At 44.7% G+C, this 23,443-nt stretch overlaps 1 protein-coding gene across 1 annotated transcript in view; it reads right to left on the bottom strand.

Moving 5' to 3' along the window:
* GPATCH2L (G-patch domain containing 2 like) overlaps positions 1 to 8,821 on the bottom strand; it is a 59,674-nt gene extending 50,853 nt beyond the window's left edge. The window contains exons 1-2 of the mRNA XM_052646528.1: positions 8,764 to 8,821; positions 5,988 to 6,663 (exon numbers count right to left, since the gene is read on the bottom strand). Of these exons, the coding sequence (XP_052502488.1) occupies positions 5,988 to 6,649 (662 nt within the window). The 5' untranslated portion in view covers positions 6,650 to 6,663; positions 8,764 to 8,821. The remainder of the gene's footprint in view (positions 1 to 5,987; positions 6,664 to 8,763) is intronic.
* Between the last annotated feature and the right edge of the window lie 14,622 nt (positions 8,822 to 23,443).

The following is a 23,443-nucleotide window of genomic DNA, read 5'->3' as shown; positions in this document are numbered from 1 at the left end:
GCGATTATACTTTCTTGCATCCTTATGAAGATTTTCTAAAATGTTCTTCTGGTTTTCACTGGCTGTCATTTTCAAAGATGTGTTCTTCCTCTGAACACTCAGGAGGGTGTGCCCTTCCCCTTATTCTGCAGAACTTGCTCAAAAGCCTCTTGCTGAGAATTGGTTTACCTACAATTTGGTATCTGCCAATAGAAGGGGTAGCTAAATTACTCCTGGTCCCATTCTCTACTCCCTTGGATACAGGTAACAAACTCTTTTCACATCTACAACAAGCCAGGAAGATAAGCAGAGCCCCTGGCCTAATTCACCCATAGATTTTTATCTCATACAGCCATGTGGGAGATTGAAATGAGATCGTCTTCTGATCTTCACTGCCTGATTCTGACCCCATTCCAGGAGCCTGCAATAAATGAAGGTATATAAAATACTACAGTCTCCAGAATGGACTACTGCTGCTGCTGCTGCTAAGTCACCTCAGTCGTGTCTGACTCTGTGTGACCCCATAGACGGCAGCCCACCAGGCTCCCCGATCCCTGGGATTCTCCAGGCAAGAACACTGGAGTGGGCTGCCATTTCCTTCTCCAATGCATGAAAGTGAAAAGTGAAAGTGAAGTTGCTCAGTCGTATCTGACTCTTGGCGACCCCATGGACTGCAGCCCACCAGGCTCCTCCGTCCATGGGATTTTCCAGGCAAGAGCACTGGAGTGGGGTGCCATTGCCTTCTCCTAGGAGTGCTTTTTCCTTCTCTGTCTACGCCAACAGTAAACTACTCTTGGAGACTCTTATTTCCCAGGACTCAATATACTATCACTGCCTCCTACTCCCAAACATATATACACACAGAAAACACTATGATTCCCTATCTGAGTACATTCTGGGAGTTACAACCTCCAGACAGAAAATCAAGGATACTGACTGGGAAGTTAAGGGTGCAACAACACCCTGGCTAAAACTACAGCTGGCCAACTTCCTGACTGAACCGGAGCCTGCCTCGCTGAACCACGGACAGACTACAGGGAGAGAATGCCGGGCCTCACTACCAACAGTCAGGGCGGGCTCAGCACAGTGGCGGGCTTCCTATTGCTCTCTCCAGAGCAGGTCTACCAGCCTTGGAGTTTGACAAAATCTTGGCAATAAGGCAGCTTTAAGTCCTGGTCTCTGGCAATGTGACTCTGCAATGTTTCACAGCTTCGTAAATATTTTAGGGGGCGGCTGAGGTTACTTACCAGATGCTTTTTAAGGTGTGAAGTCACAATGATGTGAAGGGGACTGTGACAAAACAATTACAGAACCTCAGTGTTACAAGGGACCCTACAGATCATTCAGCTCAGCCTCTCCAACTCTACAGTTCAGTAAGTGGTCCTCAGGCCCAGGCTTCAAGTGATCTACCTGGTAAAACAACTCAATTTTTATGGAGATTTAATTTTCAGAATGCTCTATTTCATACTGAGGCAACACTTCACACTCTGCACTTCCTATCTATGGATTCTAATTTCCTCCTCTAGAGTTACAGAATAATCATAACATTTAAGAGACAGATCTTCAAATCCAATAATGTAACATTAAATCTACCTCCCAAGTTGTTTTTTTTCCAGTTATTCCTTAGCATATAATAGCAGAGCTTTGAATAAATCTATCTAAGCACACTGTGCCAGCTATGCAATACTCTCAAATGTGACGGTACAACCGCAACAATGGTAAATATCTTCTTGGTCAGCATCCCTATTTACAGAATAGAAAACAGAACATCCTCAACCTACCACATATAGTTTTTTCCACAGCTCCAGTAAACCCCTGATTAATGACCTCCACTTGCAAAGGAGGCTACTTACCTTAACCATGAAATAATGAATGCTATTGATCCAACAAGCTACTGCTATAGAGTGTTATTGATCACCCAATCTTTGGTTAAAATGGTCCTCATTTAGCAATTTCACTGTTGCAAACACCTGGAGCAAAGCATGCTCATAATTAAAAAGAGTTTGGGAGAGTTAAAGTGAGAGGTGATGGACAGAGATCTCAGCTTTCCACCATTTATTCTTGCTTCTGAGCTATTATTTGTGTCAGAAGGGATATTGATTTTCTATAAAAATAAGAAAACAAGAGGCACCAAGGGGCCGCAGAAGGTCAGCTTGGGCTAGAGAAGGAGGGGGGGAGGTTTAGCACTCTATCTCTGTCATTTGGCTTCCAGGACAAGAGAATATTTTCTTTCCTGTGAGATTGGCTTCTAATACATCACCTTAGGAAGGCTCCGGACTGCGACTTCAGGCCACCACCAAACCAATTCACTTACGAAAGAAAAGAAGCTAAATTATATTCAAGGGGAACAAATGAATGATGTTAGTGAAGAATAAAGCAAAACTGGGCTATGACTCACCTAATTAACAGTCACTGTACAGACAATTTGAATAAAGATCAGTAGAAAGTAATTTTACAAAAGAGTTGATCCATTCTAGAATGGAACACACATGGATAGAAAAAAATTAAAATAATAATTGAGCTTCTTACATCATAACCACTTTCAGTCCCTCAGAACTCTTGAGGGATTGGTTGGTACAGAACTGAAAAACAGAAACAGAAAAGCAAAAAGAATTGTAGGTTAAATTTAAAAGTACTGTTTGTAAGCAGAATAAATTTTAAGGAAAGTAGAAATAAACTTCTCTGATCGAGACATAGATTTTCAAACCTAAAACACCTAATATATGCTTTTTAAAAGAACTATTTACTAAACAAAGTAAAGCTTAACGATCAACTTCATCCTAATAATTTTACAAACTGGATCATTTATTCTGCCAACCCTCAAAAACACTGATATAAAGTTCTACACTTTGATCTGTATGCAAACTGGCACATCCAAGTAGATTTATGAAAGAGTAATAACCAAGAGAATTCTTAAAAGGATTTCTTTTAACGCAGAAAAAGGTTGAAAATTTTTGACAGAATCAACTCACCAAGACAGTATAAGATCTAAATCATGAACTGCTGCCTACTTAAAACATATGCTAACGCCAGTCCTGTTTACAGGATGTATTTAATAATCTAAGGCAAAGACTTTGGTTCCAAGTTACTACTGACAGGCAGAACATAACGTGCAGTCAAAGTATAACTAAGAATCACCATGAGACTTTCCTGGTGGCCCAGTAGTTAAGACTCTGCACTTTCATTGCAAGGGACGCAGGATCCTGTTCAAAGAACTAAGATCCCACATGTCACACGGCATGGCCCAGGAAAAAAAAAAAAACCATCACCCTCCTTCCTCATAGAGTATATTTAGGGGGAAAAAATACAAAGCACATCTGCTTGTAACTAAGATGAATCAGCATCAGCCGAGGTGAGCTGAAGACTCCTAAATACACTCTGAAGAATTTTTCTCATTCTATGTCTGCTGCTTCTCCACCCAATATTCCTTTAGCTACAAGGATTTTGGTGTCCACCAAAAAACTCCTGTTCTTTGAAAGAATTCTGAAGTTACGGGCCAGGAAGATAGCCCCAATGGGGGAACAGGTCTCCTCAATTTGAAAAGAGAACAATTTCCTAAGAATTGCTGCCTACTTCAATTTACCCAAGCTCTCAGATAACTAGATATGTGTTATCACAATCTGACTATAATGTATGACAGATGTATTGGGGGTAAGAAGGACCTAGAAAGACTCAAGTGCCTCACTGAAAAGTTACAGGCTCTGTATCTGCAACCATACTTGGGCTGTGATCTTAGAGAAGACAGAGTTAACAGTCACTCATACACACAATTAAGTCACAGTTTAGCAAGAAATTCTCGGGAAGAAATACATACACCCGAAAATATCATCCCCAAAAGCAGTTGTTGTTGTTTAATTGTCATTCTTAATAGTAAGATGATTATTATTTGGTATGTAAGCTTGATATTGAAACAAACTTGAACACCTCAATTGAGGGTTTCACCATTATGAAAGGATACAAGTTAACTAAGCATTTCTTGTCTGATTAAATATAGCATGATGAGAAGGAAAAAAAGGGTTTATAATCCAAAATCATACATTTAAATAGGGTAAAAAGGCCCCAGAATATACAGCAGAGGAAAATCAGGAAAGCCAAATTATAAGCCTACCAAGTCTAACTCTGCAATCCTATGGACTATAGCCCAGCAGCTTCCTCTGTCCATGGGATTTTCTAGGCAAGAGTACTGGAGCGGGTTGCCATTCCCGTCTTCAGGGGATCCTCCTGACCCAGGGATCAAACCCGTGTCTCCTGCATCTCCTGCAGTGGCAGGGGTGTTCTTTAATACTGAGCCACCTGGGAAGCCCCACCTAGCTGTACAGCCTGGCAAACATAAAGTTAGTAAGAAAAAATTTTAAAGCCAGATTAAAATCCACCCATCAAAGGTACAGGCATACAGACCTAAACAGCTTTTCCTATTCCTGACAAAGTCTCACCTTGAAGTTCCTAAGATTTACACCTTTGTTTTTCAGACAAATGTCGGAAGAAGCAAAACCCTAAGAAAGATCATTTGTTCTATTAGCTGTAAAAGTTAAGCTGAGACAGAAAAGTGCCATGGGAAAAGCAAGCTCAAAGAGCAATCAAACACAGTGGTTACCTATGAGCTATGGAATTAGGTTTGATTCCCAGTTTTGCCACTAAATGACCTTGGGCAAATTATCTCCACACTCATAAGCTCTATTTCCTCATCTATAAAATACAAACAGTGGCCCCTACCAGACTGGGGAGTTGTGAACATTAAAAAGGACTATATGTTCTGCACAATAGTACAGGGCCTGGCACACAGTTAGTGCTTAATAAATGCCAACTAACACTGTTAAGGGCTTCCCTCATAGCTCAGTCGGTAAAGAATCTGCCTGCAATGCAGGAGACCCGGGTTCGATTCCTGGGTCGGGAAGATCCTCTGGAGAAGGAAATGGCAACCTACTCCAGTATTCTCGCCTGGAGAATCCCATGGACAGAGCAGCCTGGCGGCCTATAGTCCCTGGGACCACAAGGGTAGGATAAACTTGGCAACTAAACCACAATAGTAACAGTAATACACTGGTCCTCAGTTAGGAGTACTCAGCCCTACAAGGCAGCACCCATGAAGGCCTTTGTTTTGATACTATGAAGGGTGGTGGGAACTACATAGGATGCCAAACATGGGACATCCCTCTTCACAAAGAGCTGCCTCACCCAAAACACCAACAGCATCAGCATGGAGAAACAAGACATCACCCATTTATATTCATAACCATATTAAAGCATCAAGCTGGGGAGTGTCGATGTTTCTAGGACTATCTATCTATTAGAGGGGCAAAAAATTTTTAAGTCATCCAAAACTACACTGACATTTTAAGCATGCACCCATCAGAGACAAATTTTGCTGGCTCAATGACTTTTGGTATAAGACTAATGGGATTCAGTACTGTTATTTTCAAAGTCTACCATGTGTTCTGACAACTTGAATGTCAGCCATTAAAATAAACTCAATACAGTTAAACTGTACGTAGTAGAGAACACCAATAGAGCCCAGAAATATTACTATCTAAAACCATGATTCTTAATGGGTAAAGGCAGCTCACCAAGAACATTTACAAATTCCATATGCCTGGCACCAGCATTTTCTCTCCCGTGCGCGCACGCACATGCACGCACACACACACACATGCACACACACAAGTCTCTGCTGAGGCCCTGGTTCTAAAGAATAGTTATGTATGCATGAACTGCATGGCATAAAGAACAGCAACATGTTTTTAAAATAAAACTCTTGGTTATGCTTTTGAGGTATACGTTTTAAATGACTTTCAGAAACAAATGTGTTGCTATAAAATATAGCCTCCTTGATATAGGGTAACAGGATCATTGAGCAAGAGATAAACACAACCTGACTGGTTAAAGGAAAGCTACAAAGTCAGTATATCAGAGGCTGGTTTGAAAGAAAGTTGAAATCATCAAGACTGTGGATTTGTGCTCTGGGACAAATTAACCAGGAAAATCTTTTGACTTAGTAAGGGAGATCTCACCATTCTGACATGTTCTCATCAGAGCCCTGTTTTTGTTCATCTGCTTCACACTCCATCCTTTCTTTCCTTCCCGTTTTGCTTAGGAAAGTCCTGTTTTCTGCTGATTCACACAACCCGTGACCTGACGAGGTCCAGGGAGTATTCTCCTTCCAGCGGGACAGACGCTGCTTCTTGGCCGACTTGAACCTGCAGCCTCTCTCATAGCTCCAATCTGACACCTTGAGCTTCTGCTGAAGGCTGGCGGCCACCTCTGACGTCACTCGCTTCACCTTTCGCCGGCGCCGGAGGGGTCGACAGGGTGCATTTTCAGTAAAGGAGTCAGATTCATGCCAAGAATGCTGCTTACTCTTAACAATGGCGTTGAGAGCTGGGTGCCGTTTGACTACCATCGTGTCATCAGAGTCACTGAAATTGGTGACCGGGGCCATTTCTCGACAGTCCTTGAGAGCCTCATCCAGACTGGACTCGGAGGCCTCACTGTAGCAGCAGGTATGCTCCGCCAGGTGAGTGAAGTCTGAACGGCGCTTCCGGCCTCTCCGTTTGCGAAGCTGCCGCCTCTGCTGCCGTGGGCTCAGGGCCATCTCCTCCCAGAGCTCACCAAGCTTATTCTGCTCAGATGTCTGCTCCAAGGCTGAGGCTAAGTCATGAACCAGCTCATCCATGAGGCCACATCTACCTAGAGGAGATTCAGAAGAAAAGAAAACAAGAGAAAGACTGAATAGGATCTGTTGCTTTAGGATAATTTTTTAAACAGATCGTGGCACTGCAGAGTCCACTCCATCTATAGAAAATTCACCTGCGTTCACCTGGCGCCAGTTAAGATTCTACTCCTGTCATCCATGCACCGTGGATGCATGGATCATCCTTGCATCTGGCCCTTGTTAAATGCCTACAGCCATCATGTTCTTAAGCACGAAAACTCAAAATACTCACAAGATGACAAGCGGGTTATTAGTAAAAAAATAAGCAAACTCAGGGGAATAAATCACTCCTTCTTCCCAATTAAACTTGCTCAACACAATTACCTGATGATGAGATCTAAAAGGTTTGGAGAAGGTCTCTTTAGAACACTCAACTTCAAAAACATAGATGAAAAGACTGTTCTACAGTCTTGGGTCACTAATAAGTGTTCTGGCAGGAACAGAAAAACAACTTAGTGACACGCTTTACAGAGGGCTGCTTGCAGCTCTGGTGATCCAAGAATTTGTAGTGACCCAGGTTTGTACTGTGCACAGAAAAAAAAAGACGGTTTGCACCCACTCTGGTTCCAGCTACCACCCAGAGGCTATGAAGTAAAAAGCTTTAAAGAGTACGTCATAAACTTGTAAACGATTAGCAACTTTTACGTTCTTCTCACTCTCCTTCAGAAAATAAAGTGAGCATCCAAATTCTGTGCTTCAGTGCCAGACAATAACACAGAAACAGGATATAACTGAGGCTGAAATGACAATATGTGGAGTCTCTAAGATTTCTAGGTAACAGCTTTCCAAAATTTCCTATTTTTCAACTCATCATTGTCAAACCATCATACTTCAGGGATCACTTCAGAGGCAAACCTTCCAGAGGCAGAGAGCAGGAAGAACAATTTTCAAAATGCCTTTTTAAAAAGGGAAATGTGTAATATACTTCGTACACCTAATTAAATACATGTTAAACTAGCACTTTTCCCCTAGCTCTTAAGTTCAACCTATTTCAAGACCATAATTAGAGCTTAAAACTCTATGGTGCCACTCTCAGACCATATTTCCGTTCATCCAAAAACCTATTTTCATGCTATCTCCAGGCGAACCAACTTAAAGTCAGATGGAGCAATGGGGACACCTTGTTCCGAAACTACCAACCAAACAAAACTTCTCAAAGTGTCAAAAGCCACACTCAAGCAATAAGCTATTTAAAATGCCATGACTGGGGTTTAGGGAGACAACTGTCCCTAAAAACCAAATAGGTGAATCTAAGTCTATTTCCCTCAGAGAGAACTACTGCTTTAAACACTAGCGCAAAACTGTAAAAACTTTAACACGGAAACAACTAGAAGCTGAATGCCTTGCCTGTGCAGTCGAATGCAAGCCTTTCAAAGACTGCAAAAATTGGAATAGCAGGTGACAGAAGAACCTTGGAACTCCTACCCTCCCTGGATGCACCGTCCGAGAGGATCCGGGGCCAGACAAGCCCCGAGTTGCGCAAAGGATGGAACCAGAAACCAGTAGAAGTAAAAAGAAAGATGCAGGCAGGCGCAGGGTCGTGTAGGCGGAGACCGGGTTGGGAGGGGAGACGTTGGGGGAAGACATGAAGGAACTTCTCACTTGGGGAGACCTAGGAGCAGGGAGTCAGCTCTTCCAGGGCAGAAACTGCCAAGATGCAAGCCCTGGTGATCTAAACTCCCTCCGTGCCAGGGGTCGCAATATGACCATATCTGTTTCGGGAAAAAAAGTGTGTTTCGAAGGGCTCTCCCCACCACGACCCGGGGCCCGCCCCCGAGGACGAGGGCGACCACAGCTCGGGACACCAAGCCCTTACACTGTCGCCAGCCCCCACAGAGCCAGAAAGGAGGGAAGAGAGAAAGTGACTGTCACCTGGCAGATGGCCCGAAACCCTCATCCCCCGGATTCGGGGGGGATATGGGCCCTGAAAACCAAGGCCCACCACCCTCACCCGCTCCCGCCAGCCTCTGCCGGCCCCTTGACGCCCCCCGGTCGGTCCCTCGCGGCCCAGAGCCCGGATCCCCTCTGGCGCCGACCCCCAGGACCCCGACCCTCTCATTCCCACTCCCCCTCACCCGCTGCCGCAAACGCCTCCAAAGGCCGCCGCTTGCGGGGCCGAGGCTCCCGGCCCGAGCTTCCCTCTCTGACCTCATTTCCGGTCTGGGCCGGAGGGGTGGGGCGGCGGCGAGATGGGAGGAACTTGGCGGCACGGGAGGCCCCGCCCCAGCATGGCGCTTCCGGCCAGCAGCCCCGCCCACTTCCGTCCCGTGGGACGCTGGGGGCCACAAGAACCCGGAAGGAAGGCAAGGAGGCCAGGAGCGGTGGTGTTTCGGAGGCAGACGAAGGACCGGGGCAGACAGGACCGTGGCGCTAAGGTGCCCATCTTGGGGAAGAGTCTACCCCGTGCAGGCCTTGTCTGCCTTGGAGACGTCCGGAAATTGGCCCCTAGAGAGGGGCGTGGGCCTTGTCCTTGCTCTGTGACCGGCTTTATACAAGCGCGTGGAGACTTTATACAACTGACTTTATACAACTATGGGAGTTGTGTAGCCTTTGGCAGGATAGCGTGGTAGTGAGTTAGACTATTAAAGATGCACTGTGCCTTGAGTAACAAAAAAGTAGTACTGGATTATAACTTGAAGTGTAGAATTGATGCTTTTGAACTGTGTTGGCGGAGAAGACTCTTGAGGGTCCCTTGGACTGCAAGGAGATCCATCCAGTCCATCCTAAAGGAAATCAGTTCTGAATATTCATTGGAAGGACTGATGCTGAAGCTGAAACTCCAGTACTTTGGCCACCTGATGCGAAGAACTGACTCATTGGAAAATTTCCTTGATGCTGGGAAAGATTGAAGGTGGGAGGAGAAGGGGAGGACAGAGGATGACATGGTTGGATGGCATCACCATGAGTTTGAGTAAACTGCGGGAGTTGGTGATGGACAGGGAGGCTTGGCATGCTGTGGCCCATGGTGTCGCAGAGTCAGACCCAACTGAGCAACTGAACTGAAAGGTAATAGCCATAGTCAAACTGGGGTAAATCAATCACTTATACAAATAAATGTATAAATGGGGAAGGAGAGATGTCTTTGGTGCAGAATTCTAAACAATTTTTATAGATACTCCACCATGAGGCCTCACTCCTCATTCTAAATGTGGACTGTGCAGTGACTTCCTTCTGAAGAGTACCATGTGAAAAGTGGGGGAAGGAGAGTAACTTTTATAGTGGAGAAACTAAACAAGCACTGCCTCAGTCAGGTGATCAAGGTTAATATCAATAGTGATAAATCATGTTGATAGTATGTGCACTAGCGAGGATATGACAAAAATGGCCTTTTATCTCTGATACTTTCCTTCTAAAACTCATAATCCCAGTCTCAATAAAAGGGAAAAAGTGGACAGCCCCCACATGAGGGACATTCTACAAAATGTCTGACCAATATTCCTCAAAACTGTCAAGATTTTCAAAGACAAAGTCTGAGAAACTGCCACAACCAAGAGGAGCTTACAGAGACATGAGGTGAGGTGAAGTCGCTCAGTCGTGTCTGACTCTTTGCGACCCCGTGGACTGTAGCCTACCAGGCTCCTCTGTCCATGGGATTCTCCAGGCAAGAATACTGGAGTGGGTTGCCATTTACTTCTCCAGAGACATACCAAGTAAATATAATATTGTATCCTGATGTGACACTGGATTAGAAAAAGGATATTTGGTTAAAACTAAAGAAACCTGGATAAACTATGGGCTTTAGTTAATAATAATGTCCCAACATTGGTTCATTAATTGTGACAAATGTTGCTTACTAATGTGAGATGTTGGAGAAGGAAATGGCAACCCGCTCCAGTTTTCTTGCCTGGAGAATCCCAGGGATGGTGGAGCCTGAGGGGCTGCCATCTATGGGGTCGCACAGAGTCGGACACAACTGAAGCGACTTAGCAGCAGCAGCAATGTGAGATGTTAATAATGGAGGAAACTGAGTGTGGGGTGTGTGGGAACAGTAGTACCTCTGAATTTTCCTGGAAACCTAAAGCTATTGTGAAATTGTTTATTTTTAAATAACTTTTGACCCTGAAAATTCTGCCTCTATGAATTTCGTCTAAAGAAAAAATTAGAAATGGACAATGTAAAGTACAGGTAATTAATCTTTGTAGTGCCGAGTTAAAAAAAAAAAAGCCTAACGTAAGAGTTGTGAGTTAAGTTTTATTGGGCAAAATGAGGACTATAGCCCAGGAGATAGCATCTCAGATAGCTCGGAGAAACTGCTCCACAGAGGTAGAGGGGAAGGTCAGTGTATATGTGGTTTTGGTAAAGGGAGAGCACATGCAATCAAGCACGTTTTCTTTTGTTTGGCAGAATGTTTCTGCTAGTCACCAGAAGCAGTCATCACCATGAAGGACTTAGGACTTCTCTGGATGTAAGGAGATAATAAGAACTGGGCTCATAAAATCGACTCTGAAATTATTTAACCATCTGAAGACCTGTTCTTCCAGTTTTTCCCAGAGCACAGAGTGCCTCTTTTCTGGCCTCCACCCTGAATTCCTTTCAGGGATTGTTGAAAGTCAGCATAATTTAATTCTTGTAGATGGCAAGTGCCAATTTGTAGCTGACAGGAGCACTGTGGGAGGGAGGCATGAGACTACTAGAAAAAAGCCAGAAATCCTACAACAGGGGTTACTTATCTAAACTACAGTATGTCTATAGGATGGAATACCTTGCAGCCTTTTGAGAGTGATTATAGAAGAATATTTAATTTCATGAAAAGTCATCAATTTCTGATTGTGTACATTTCTGTATGATGGTTGTGCTTTAAAACATTCCGTTAAAGAAGAAAGGGAGGGGACAGGGAAAGTTTCTTTAAAAATGTAGACTATGAGACTATTCATGCATAAAGGAAATTAAATCTATACTTGCATAGGAATATGACCAGAATAATACATTACTTATCATCCAAAATAGTTCCATTATAAGTTATTGTATCTCCTGCATGTTGTTTTTATGGGTTTTCAGAATTTTCTATAGGTGAAACATTGTGTAAAGACTGAAGGGAGTAGACAAAGATGACTCAAGTTTTGAGCCAGAATGACTAACAGAGTGAAGTGAAGTGAAAATCAGTCTTGTCCAACTCTTTGCAACCCCATGGACTGTAGTTTGCCAGACTCTTCTGTCTATGGAATTCTCTGGGCAAGAATACTGGAGTGGGTAGCCATTCCCTTCTCCAGAGGATCTCCCCAACCCAGGAATTGAACCCAGGTCTCCCGCATTGCAGGCAGATTCCTTACCAGCTGAGCACCAGGGAAGCGCAAGAATACTGGGCTAACAGAGGGGTTGGTGCCTTTTGCAGAGCTAGAGAAGTCAAGGAGAGAAAAAAGTTTGGTAGAAAGATGATTAATTCCACTTTGGACATGCTGAATTTGTGACTCCCACAGGACAAAAAGATGGAAATGTTCAAGAGGTGTCCACAGCCATCAGCCTCCTTTCTGCTTAAGTGAAGTTCTCTCCCATAAATCATATCAGCTCCCATAGTGTCACTTCCCTCCGTCAGCAATGAACGCTCCCACATTTCTTGAAATCCAGCTTTTGGTTTCAGATTTATGCTAGATAATTTCCACTTACTTTCTCAAGCAGCACCTCCAGGTTAAGATGTCAAAACAAATGTTAGTTTCTTCCAGAGCCCCTATTATGTTTGTCCTTCTCCCACTGTTCCCAGTTTGGGAAATGTCACCACTGTCGTGCAGTTACCCAGGTGAATTAGCCATTAGCCCCTGTTTTTTCCCTTAATACTTCTTCATCTAAATAAATGCCAAGCTTCAAGGATTCTACTTCGATAGTATTCTTGCATCCACCCTCCCCCTTTTGCTTTCTGTCTGCCATTGGCCACAGCTGGGTAGGCAGCCTCTCTTGTGGATGGCATAGCAGCCTCCTTACTGGTCTTGCCACTTCCATTCTCTCCCCCAAAAGTCATTCTCTACACCGGCACCAGAGTGGGATTCCTGAAACACCATTTCACTTCAACCATCTTTCAGTATCTCCTGTGTCACGCTGGGCACACCAGACTGCTTGCTTTTTCTTGAACACCCCTGGGGTTCGAGGGGATTTAAAGGCTCAGGGTCAGTGTCACCTCCATGAGTCTTCACCGTGCTTGCCTACTCTTTGGGATCTCTCAGAACTTGCTTTTTTTTTTTTTTTTTCTTGTATCTTTATTACAACATTTCTTCACTCAGCCTTGACTCTGAGACAATTCTGTGCAAGTTTGCCTCCCCAGCTAAATTTCTCTTACAACAAATATTCACTGAGTACTTATCACACATGTGGCCCTACAGCTAAACTCTGGAGATATAGCTGGGTGAGCAAAAATCAAGCCTACTCCACTGCCCCAGAGACTCTCCTAGCCATTGTATTGCCACCAATTCCAGGCACAGTGCTTTGTACATGGTAGGTGCTCCCTAACTACTGTCAGTTGACAAAAGTAAATATTTGTTTACTATGCTGGAATAGGAAATTAGAATTGCTTGTCTCAGTCTTAAGAGAAAATTTAAATGAAAGCTAGTGATGGTGGGAGCCATGGGCAGGGCCACGCAAGGAAAGAGGGTACAGGAGAAGAAACCCGTGGAGGGCAAAGCAGTCAACTCAAAGGACAGAGAGCAGTGGAAAAGAGCCGTGTATAGAAGCCAGAGAAGGGTGACATTTACAAAAAAAGACCAAGAGGACAGTTAGGGAGAAACGGGTCTCAGGAAAGGCCATCATACTTGCTAAGTGAAGCAAGCACTGATTATAGGGTTTATGTAGACTTGGAGCGGAGAAGGCAATGGCACCCCACTCCAGTACTCTTGCCTGGAGAATCCCATGGACGGAGGAGCCTGGTAGGCTGCAGTCCATGGGGTCGCTAAAAGTCAGACACGACTGGGCGACTTCAGTTTCACTTTTCACTTTCATACATTGGAGAAGGAAATGGCAACCCACTCCAGTGTTCTTAGCTGCAGAGTCCCAGGGACAGGGGAGCCTGGTGGGCTGCCATCTATGGGGTCGCAAAGAGTTGGACATGACTGAAGCGACTTAGCAGCAGCAGCAGACTTGGAGCAGGTAAAGTGGAGGCAGGAGAGAAACCAAAGGTGAAGCTCCGTACCTGATAAGCTGCCCGACGGCTTAACTTCCTCATCTGTCTGTCACAAGAGACAACAACAAAAGATACTCATCTCTTGAGTGGTGGTTAAATGAAATAATGCAAAATATTTCATTTAGAGCCCAACACAAATTAAGCACTCTGAAAATGTTAGTAATTATGGAGTAGAGGAAGTCAAAAAGTTTCCCTTAACTGACCATCAGGATGGAACTTCAAGTAGAATGAGCAAATCACCAGCTGAAAAGGATCTGCACACAGTAAGGAACAACAGGCTTCTCCCTTCTTTGTTTCCCACAGAGGAAAAAATAAGTACCTCCACTGAAATGGTAACCCACTCCAGTGTTCTTGCCTGGAGAATCCCAGGGAAGGTGGAGCCTGGTGGGCTCCCATCTATGGGGTCGCACAGAGTCGGACATGACTGAAGCAACTTAGCAGCAGCACTGGCTGATTCATTGGATTCCATGCAGTTATAATAACCTGAAAGTCCTCTGCATGCCTGTACAACCTAGGATATGGTCCCTGCCCCATACTCCTAGTGAAGTCGCTCAGTCGTGTCCGACTCTTTGCGACCCCATGGACTGTAGTCTACCACACTCCTCCGTCCACGGGATTTTCCAGGCAAGGGTACTGGAGTGGGTTGCCATTTCCTTCTCCAGAGGATCTTCCTGACCCAGGGATTGAACCCAGGTCTCCCGCATTGTAGGCAGACACTTTAACCTCTGAGCCACCAGGGAAGTCGCAGCCCATAAACTCTCCTTCCATGCCTCCCCACTCCCACCCCAGGGCCTTGGCATGTGCTGTCCTGAAACCAAGAATACCTGTGTTTTAGGGCTTTGCAGGTGAGGGTCATGGAATATTCTCATCTTTGAAGTTTTGGCTAAAATGTCACTTCCACAAAGAGGCCTTTTCTAATACCATCTTACTTAAGAAATCCTACTCCCCTAAAGCCATTTTCTATCTCACCATCTTTATTTCACTTATGGCCTATTTCATAATCCAACATTACCTTATTTTGTGTGTATTTGTTTATGCTCTGTCGCCTCCAACTAGACTATAAATATCGTAAGAACAAGGAGATTGTCTTTTCTTATGCTTTTGTGTTCCTTCATAATTCATCTCATCAAAGCTATGGTTTTTCCAGTAGTCATGTATGGGTGCTGGAGAAGGAAATGGCAACCCACTCCAGTATTCTTGCCTAGAGTCCTGTGGATGGAGGAGCCTGGTGGGCTGCTGTCTGTGCGGTCGCACAGAGTCGGACATGACTGAAGTGACTTAGCCATGCATGCATGCATGCATGGATGCATGCATGGATGGATGTGGGAGTTGACTATAAGGAAAGCTGAGCACTGAAGAATTAATGCTTTTGAACTGTGGAATTGGAGAAGACTCTTGAGAGTCCTTTGGACAGCAAGGAGATCCAACCAGTCCATCCTAAAGAAAATCAGTCCTGAATATTCATTGGAAGGACTGATGCTGAAGCTGAAACTCCAATCCTTTGGCCGCCTGCTGTGAAGAGCTGACTCATTTGAAAAGACTCTGATGGTGGGAAAGATTGAAGGCTGGAGGAGAAGGGGACGACAGAGAATGAGATGGTTGGATGGCATTACCAACTCAATGGACATGAGTTTGAGTAAACTCTGGGAGTTAGTGATGGACAGGGAGGCCTGGTGTGCTACAGTCCATGGGGTCGCAAAGAGTCAGACATAACTGAGCGACTGAACTGAACAATTTGTTTCCTTGTTCAGAGCTTCTCTAAACTGATCCAAGACATTTTGAATCTCCCAAATATTCCAATAGCCACTGAAGGGATGTTGTTAATAATAGAAGCAGTGTCCACCAGGGAGGACAGGAAGTGTTTGCATTTACCTGAAAAATGGGTGACTCCCTGAAACTTGCCCTCCTTCCTGGCCCCAGCCCTTCTGACACCTTCTCTTTGGCAGGAGGCAGATGGCAGAAGTTTGTCAAATTCTACCTATGGCCCAGCTCTCTTACTCTCTCACTTACCCTCCTCAGCAACATCGAATCTGGGGGGTTGTCAAGGAAGCATTTATCAAAGGGTTCCTATGGGCCAGGCATTGTGCTGAAGACTTTAAATTCATTATTTCATCTTCTCGATATCCTTTTTGATGTTGGTGTATGTATTAATTTCCTGTTGCTGCTAAAACAAATCACTTCCTGGTGACTCCAAACAACCCAAATTTATTATCTTACAGTTCCGTAAGTAGGTAAGAAGTTCCACATGGATCTCACTAGGCTAAAATCAAGGTGCTAAAATCCTGGCTTGTTCCTTTCTGAAGCCTGTAGGGAGGAGCACATTTCTTGGCTTTTTCTAGCTTTGCCAGGCCTCCCAAATTCCTCAGCTTGTGCCCTCCCACCATCTTCAAAGCCAGCAATGTCGAATCTCTCTGATCCTCCTGCCACCGTATCTGTCTCTGACCACAGCTGGGAGAGGTTCTCTGTTTTTAGGAACCCATGTGCACCCACATGAGTAATTCAGGATAGTCATTCTGTCTCAAGATCCTTAACTTTAATTGTATCTGCAAAGTATATTTGTTTGCCAGAGCTGTCATAACAAAGTACCACAGACTGGGTGCCATAAACAACAGTCATGTATTTTCTCACAGTTCTGCAAGCTTGGAGTCTAAGATGACGATGTCAGGAGGTTTGGTTTCTTCTGAGCGCTCTCTCCTTGGCGTATAGATAGGCTGTCTTCACTCTGTCTCCACAGTGTCCTCCCTCCAAGTGTGTCCAGGTCTCAAGTTCCACTTCTTATAAGGGCACCAGTCGTTGGATTAGGGCTCACACTAACAGTCTCATTTTAACTTAATTATCTCTTTAAAGATCCTATTACCAAATACAGTCAAATTCTGAGGTACCAGGAGTTAATACATCAACATATGACTCTGGGCATACAGTCCATAACAGATTTAAGTCTATCATCATGCTATATATTTTCAATTTGTCCCATCTGTTCTTGGTTCTTTTTCCCTCTTTTTCTTCCTTCTTTTGGATTGAGTGCTTTATATTATTTCATTTTATGTTCTTTGTTAGTTTATTGATTATACCTCTGTTTTATGTTTTTAGTGGTTGCTTTAGGATTAACTTGTCTTACTCTGCCTTCAAGTAATATTTTAACCCTTTATACCTTGTACACCACAATACCCCTCCATTTCCTCTTTCCTAGCCTTTGTGCTATTGTTATCACACATTTTCTAAATATAGCAGAAATCCCCAAATACATTCTTTTTTAAAAATTAACTAATTAATTTTGGTTGCATTGGATCTTTGTTGCTACAAGTGGGCTTTCTCTAGTTGCAGCAAGTGGGGGCTTCTCTTTGTTGTCGTGCGTGGGCCACTGCAGTGGTTTTTCTTGCTGTGAAGTACAAGCTCTAGGTGCACAGGCTTCCAGTAGATGCCTGGGCTCAGTTCCAGCACGTGGGCTCAGTAGTTGTGGCTGGAGGGCTCTAGAGTGCAGGCTTAGTAGTTGTGGTGCATGGACTTAGCTGCTCCAAGGCATATGCAATCTACCCGTACCAGGGATCAAACCCATGTCCCCAGCACTGGCAGGTGGATTCTTATCCACTGTACCACCAGGGAAGTTCCCCACAATACACTCTTATTTGTTTGCCTTAAACAGTTATCATTTAGAGATTTTTTTTTTTAATTAGGTAAAAGAGTTATAATTTCACAAATGCCATTTTTGGTGCTTTTCATTTCTTTGTGTAGATCCAGAATTTTATGTAGTATAAATTTTCCTTCTACCTGAAGTATTTTCCCTTAACATTTCTTGTAGTTCTGGTATGTTGTTGATGATTCCTTCAGGTTTGTCTGGGGGAAAGAAAAAAAAAAAGCCTTCTATCATCTTCATTTTTGAAAGATAGTTTGCTGAGTATCGAATCTTAGGTTGATGGTGCTTTCAGTACTTTAAAGATATTGCCCCATTGTCTTCTGGCTTGTGTTATTCCCGAGATAAAGTCTGCTGTTACTCTTATCTTTGTGCCTTTTACAGAAAACACCTTTATTCTGTTGCTGCTATTTTTTCCTCTGTATCTCTAGTTTTAAGCAAGTTGACTATGATGTGTCTTAGTATTCTTTTCATCATGTCTATTGTCCTTGGGATTCACTGACCTTTTTGGATCTATGGGTTTATAATTTTCATTCAATTTGGAAAGTTTTTGGCTATTATTTCTTCAAATATTATTTCTCCTCTCACTTGCTCTCTACTTCTGGGACTCCAGTTACACACATTTTAGATTGCTTCAAGTTGTTCTTTTGTTCTTTCTTTTTTGTTATGGTTGTGTTCTGTTCTCCACCGCACCCCCCCTCACCCCCGCCGTGTGCTTTATTTTGGATAGTTTATATTGCTATGTCTTCAGAGTCACAATAGTTTCTTCTATATCATCTAATCTATTGTGACTCTCACCCAATATATTTTTCATCTCAGACATTGTATATTTTTAGAACTTAGATTTGGGGCTTTAAAAAATCTTCCATGTTTTTCCTTAATATGCTTCTATTTTTCTACCTCATTAAACATCAAATATAGTTATAAAAGCTGTTTAATGTCCTCATCTAATAGTTCTGTCATCTGTGTAATTCTAAGTCTGTTTTTATTGATTGTTTTTTCTTTACATTACAATTGTATTTTCCTGCTTCTTTGTGCCTGGTAATTTTTTAAATTGCTTCCCAAACATAACTAATTTTACTTTGTTGTATACTGGAAAATTTTGTATTCATTTAATTATTTAAGGTGGGAGTAAATACAGTCCCTAGCTGGTACAGTGGTAAAGAATTCACCTGACAATGCAGGAGACGCAAGAGATGCAGGTTTGATCTCTGAGTCAGGACGATCCCATGGAATAGGAAATAGCTACCCACTGAAGTATTCTTGCCTGGAAAACTCCATGGACAGAGAAGCCTGGTGGCCTACAGTCCATGGGGACTCAGAGTCAGACACACTGAGCACACACGCTTGCACAAGCATATCCTCCATTAATGCCAGAAAAAGAAGTCCCAGGCCCTGCATTGCATTGAAAATATCTTACTGGCTTGGGAGACTGGAGATTATTTTTCAATTCAGAAAGCTCTAGTCCCTTTATATTCCCTCTAAATTCTGTTGACAAGCTAGTTGTTTCCTTTTGTAATCCACCTCTTTCTTAGAAAGAGCCAGCTGATCATTTCAATGCTTTACCTGGAAATTTCACTACTCAAATCCGTAAGTTGATTAAGTAATTTTTCTACTGTCCAAATTACCTCAGACAAGTTTTACTGCTTGTTTAACCATACATAATATGGGCTACCTTTTTTCCAACCTGCTATAGCAGTATCTTTATCATCTTTCCCAGCCTACCTACTTGCCTTCCAATCCCAAAGCCAATGTTTGTATCTTTGCCTTGGGTTTTGATTTATTTTTGTTTCTGGCAGCATCAAACTTCTAAGTACCAATTTATGTATCAGTTATCCACTTCAGAATAATACTGCATAACAAGTCACTCCAAAATTTGGTTGCTTAAAACAACATCCACTTATTATTTCTCACAAGTCTATAGGCTGACTGATTAGGATTGCCCATCTGGGGAGGACTGGCAGATCTCGTCTGGGATTGTTCATGTACCTGCAATCAGCAGGGAGATGGTTGCTCTAGTAAATCTTCTTCTAGAACAGCTTGACTGTCTTCCCCATGCCTCCAGCACAGTCATGTTCTCATGACCAGAGTCTAGCCCTGGTATATTCTCATGTGTGTTAGTCGCTAAGTCGTGTCTGACTGTTGGCAACCTCATGGACTGTAGCTCACCAGACTCCTCTGTCCATGGAATTCTCCCAGCAAGAATACTGGAGTGGATAGCCATTCCCTTCTCCAGAGGATCTTCCTGACCCGGGGATTGAACCCAGGTCTCCTGAATTGCAGAGGCGTTCTTTACAGTCTGAGCCACCAGGGAAGCCCATATCCTCATGACTGTGGTAGTGTTCTAAGAGAGGTACACACAGAACTACACGTTATAAGATAGAAACACGCAGTGATGACTCTACTCCATTCAAGCTTATAATTGACACATTGGCCAAAGCTAGTGATGTGGCTTTGGCCAATGTGTCAATTATAAGCTTGATTGGAGTAGAGTCATCATTGTGTGTTTCTAGTGATGTGGCTGTGAGAAGGCAATGGCACCCCACTCCAGTACTCTTGCCTGGAAAACCCCATGGACGGAGGTGCCTGGTAGGCTGCAGTCCATGGGGTTGCTAAGTCGGACATGACTGAGTGACTTCACTTTCACTTTTCACTTTCATGCACTGGAGAAGGAAATGGCAACCCACTCCAGTGTTTTTGCCTGGAGAATCCCAGGGATGGGGGAGCCTGGTGGGCTGCCGTCTATGGGGTCGCACAGAGTCGGACACAACTGAAGCAGCAGCAGTGATGTGGCTAAGCCCAGAGTCAGCATGGAAAGGCACTAACAAAGGGAGGCATGAAACACCAGGACAGTAATGCAATGAGCTATCCTATCCCTAAGTTTTATCATTGTCTGCATTTTACAGATAGGAAACCGAGGCATGGAGAAGTTAAATGACTTGCCCAACTCGTGTGGCAGAGCTTGGGTTTGAACCCAGGTGATCTGGCTGTGGACTCCATGTACACAGTGCTGAACTACCTTCTGAGAATAGGCATTATGGGGAGCCTCTGCGCACCCCCACCCCCACTTGGATAACGGGTCATCTAGCCTCCTGTTGGGGCCTTCCAGAGACAGATGGTAGCCACTGCCTCCCCAGAGGTCAGCCAGAAGTCACAAGGTCTAGCTAGCAGTGGTCCATGGGGTTGGCCCCTACCAGTCCCTGCTTCCTGACCTCCCCCCCCACCCCCCGTGCCTGTGGCAGCACGGTGAGGTCTTTCAGGGGTTAAAGGCAAGGAAGAGGGAAACAAAAGACGGAATAAAGTCAAGAAATGTGCCATGAAGCTTCTTGCGGCGGCGGCGCAAAGCGGAGAAAGTCATTTCCAACTTCTTTCATCTCCTAGATGAAGCCACTAAATAAAGGGGCAAAAGCGGCGAACACAAGGGCTTTTAATCTGTCTCATCTCCTTCATAATAACTGCAAATTCTCCCCGGGCCCCTGGGAGTGAGCCTCTTCCCTCGGCTCGGCCTTATCTCCCCCCTCCACATTTCGCGGGCGCCGCGCCGCTCCCCGCGCGCGCTGCCCGGGCCGTCCCGGCGAGGCCTGGGGGAGCCGGCGCTCCCCGCCTCATTGTTCCGGCGGCCCGGGGCTCGGAGGAGGGATGAAGGCCGGTCAAAGGGAAGCGGGCTCGCCGCGGCTTCATTAACGGCGGCCTTTCAGCGGCGCGCATATCAGAGCCGGGCCTTTTCAGAGGCGCTAATTAGCAATTTGGATCCTTCCCCCCTCTGGAGAGGCGCCTTCAATCTAACAAGTGGGAACAGCGCGGCGCGCTCTCTCTCTCTTTTTCTTGCACTTAATATTTATTGTTTTCCGTTTCTCCCTCTCCTTTTCTTCCCCTTCCCCACCGGCCGCATTGTCCGGCTCCGCCACCAGATAAGGCCTGCAGGGTGGGAGGGGCGGGGGGAGGGATGCATCATTAACCGCTCTTAATTTCTCTGCGATGATAACTTCCTCTCTCGCGCGGAGAGAAGTTAATCTTTCTGGGATGTTGAGAGAAAAAGGAGAGTTGGAACAGGATGGAGCTGGGGTGGGTGACCATAGAAGGACCGAGATGACAGAAGGGACTACTCTCCTCTAATCCTCCCCACCACACACCCGATTTCCCAACTTTCCTGTCCGACTTTTTGGCCTTAGAACTGGATACTCGCATTCTTGGCCCGCCCCGGCTCGACTCCGCAGCAATCTTTTTCAACCTATAGAAATTCAACTTACTCTCCAAAGTCAGGTCGGCTGCCACCGCCTCTATGACGCCCACCTTGATTGCCTCGGCCTGCCAGAATTTCCCTCCCTCCCCCTTCTGAAATCTCATAGCACTCGGGACACCGCTTTTACATGGTGAATTCTGCCCACGTGGTTGTTCACGACTCAAGTGTAGGGATCACCAAATCTTTAAAATGTCTATATCCTCCATAGGATCAGCATGCAGTAAATGTTTGCTGAATGAATAGTCAGGAATAGCAAATTCCTGACTGCCGCCAGAGTACAGGTTTGTCTCCTGTGTGTGTGTGTGTGTGTGTGTTTTAATTCCTTCAGTTCAGTTCAGTTGCTTAGTCGTGTCTGACTCTGCGAGGCCATGAACTGCAGCACACCAGGCCTCCCTGTCCATCACCATCTCCCGGAGTTTACCCAAACTCATGTCCATCAAGTCAGCGATGCCATCCAGCCATCTCATCCTCTGTCGTCCCCTTCTCCTCCTGCCCCCAATCCTTCCCAGCATCAGGGTCTTTTCCAATGAGTCAACTCTTCGCATGAGGTGGCCAGAGTATTGGAGTTTCAGCTTCAGCATCAGTCCTTCCAATGAACACCCCAGGACTGATCTCCTTCAGGATGGACTGGTTGGATCTCCTTGCAGTCCAAGGGACTCTCAAGAGTCTTCTCCAACACCACAGTTTAAAAGCATCAATTCTTCGGCGCTCAGCTTTCTTCACAGTCCAACTCTCACATCCATACGTGACCACTGGAAAAACCATAGCCTTGACTAGACGGACCTTTGTTGGCAAAGTAATGTCTCTGCTTTTCAATATGCTATCTAGGTTGGTCATAACTTTCCTTCCAAGGAGTAAGTGTCTTTTAATTTCATGGCTGCAATCACCATCTGCAGTGATTTTGGAGCCTAAAAAAATAAAGTCTGACACTGTTTCCACTGTTTCCCCATCTATTTGCCATGAAGTGATGCGACCAGATGCCATGATCTTCGTTTTCTGAATGTTGAGCTTTAAGCCAACTTTTTCACTCTCCTCTTTCACTTTCATCAAGAGGCTTTTTAGTTCCTCTTCACTTTCTGCCATAAGGGTGGTGTCATCTGCATATCTGAGGTTATTGATATTTATCCCGGCAATCTTGATTCCAGCTTGTGCTTCCTCCAGCCCAGCGTTTCTCATGATGTACTCTGCATATAAGTTAAACAAGCTGCTGCTGCTGCTAAGTTGCTTCAGTTGTGTCCGACTCTGTGCGACCCCATGGACGGCAGCCCACCAGGCTCCCCCATCCCTGGGATTCTCCAGGCAAGAACACTGGAGTGGGTTGCCATTTCCTTCTCCAGTGCATGAAAGTGAAAAGGGAAAGTGAAGTCACTCGGTCGTGTCCGACTCTTCGCGACCCCATGGACTGCAGCCCACCAGGCCCCTCCGTCCATGGGATTTTCCAGGCAAAAGTACTGGAGTGGGGTTCCATTGCCTTCTTCAAGTTAAACAAACAGGGTTACAATGTACAGCCTTGATGTACTCCTTTTGCTATTTGGAACCAGTCTGTTGTTCCATATCCAGTTCTAACTGTTACTTCCTGACCTGCATACATGTTTCTCAAGAAGCAGGTCAGGTGGTCTGGTGTTTCCATCTCTTTCAGAATTTTCCACAGCTTATAGTGATCCACACAGTCAAAGGCTTTGGCAAAGTCAGTAAAGCAGAAATAGATGTTTTTCTGGAACTCTCTTGCTTTTTCCATGATCCAGCAGATGTTGGCAATTTGATCTCTGGTTCCTC

The sequence above is a fragment of the Budorcas taxicolor genome, chromosome 10, assembly GCF_023091745.1.
Source record: "Budorcas taxicolor isolate Tak-1 chromosome 10, Takin1.1, whole genome shotgun sequence".
NCBI lineage: Eukaryota > Metazoa > Chordata > Mammalia > Artiodactyla > Bovidae > Budorcas > Budorcas taxicolor.
This window is presented reverse-complemented; position numbering and strand designations above follow the sequence as displayed.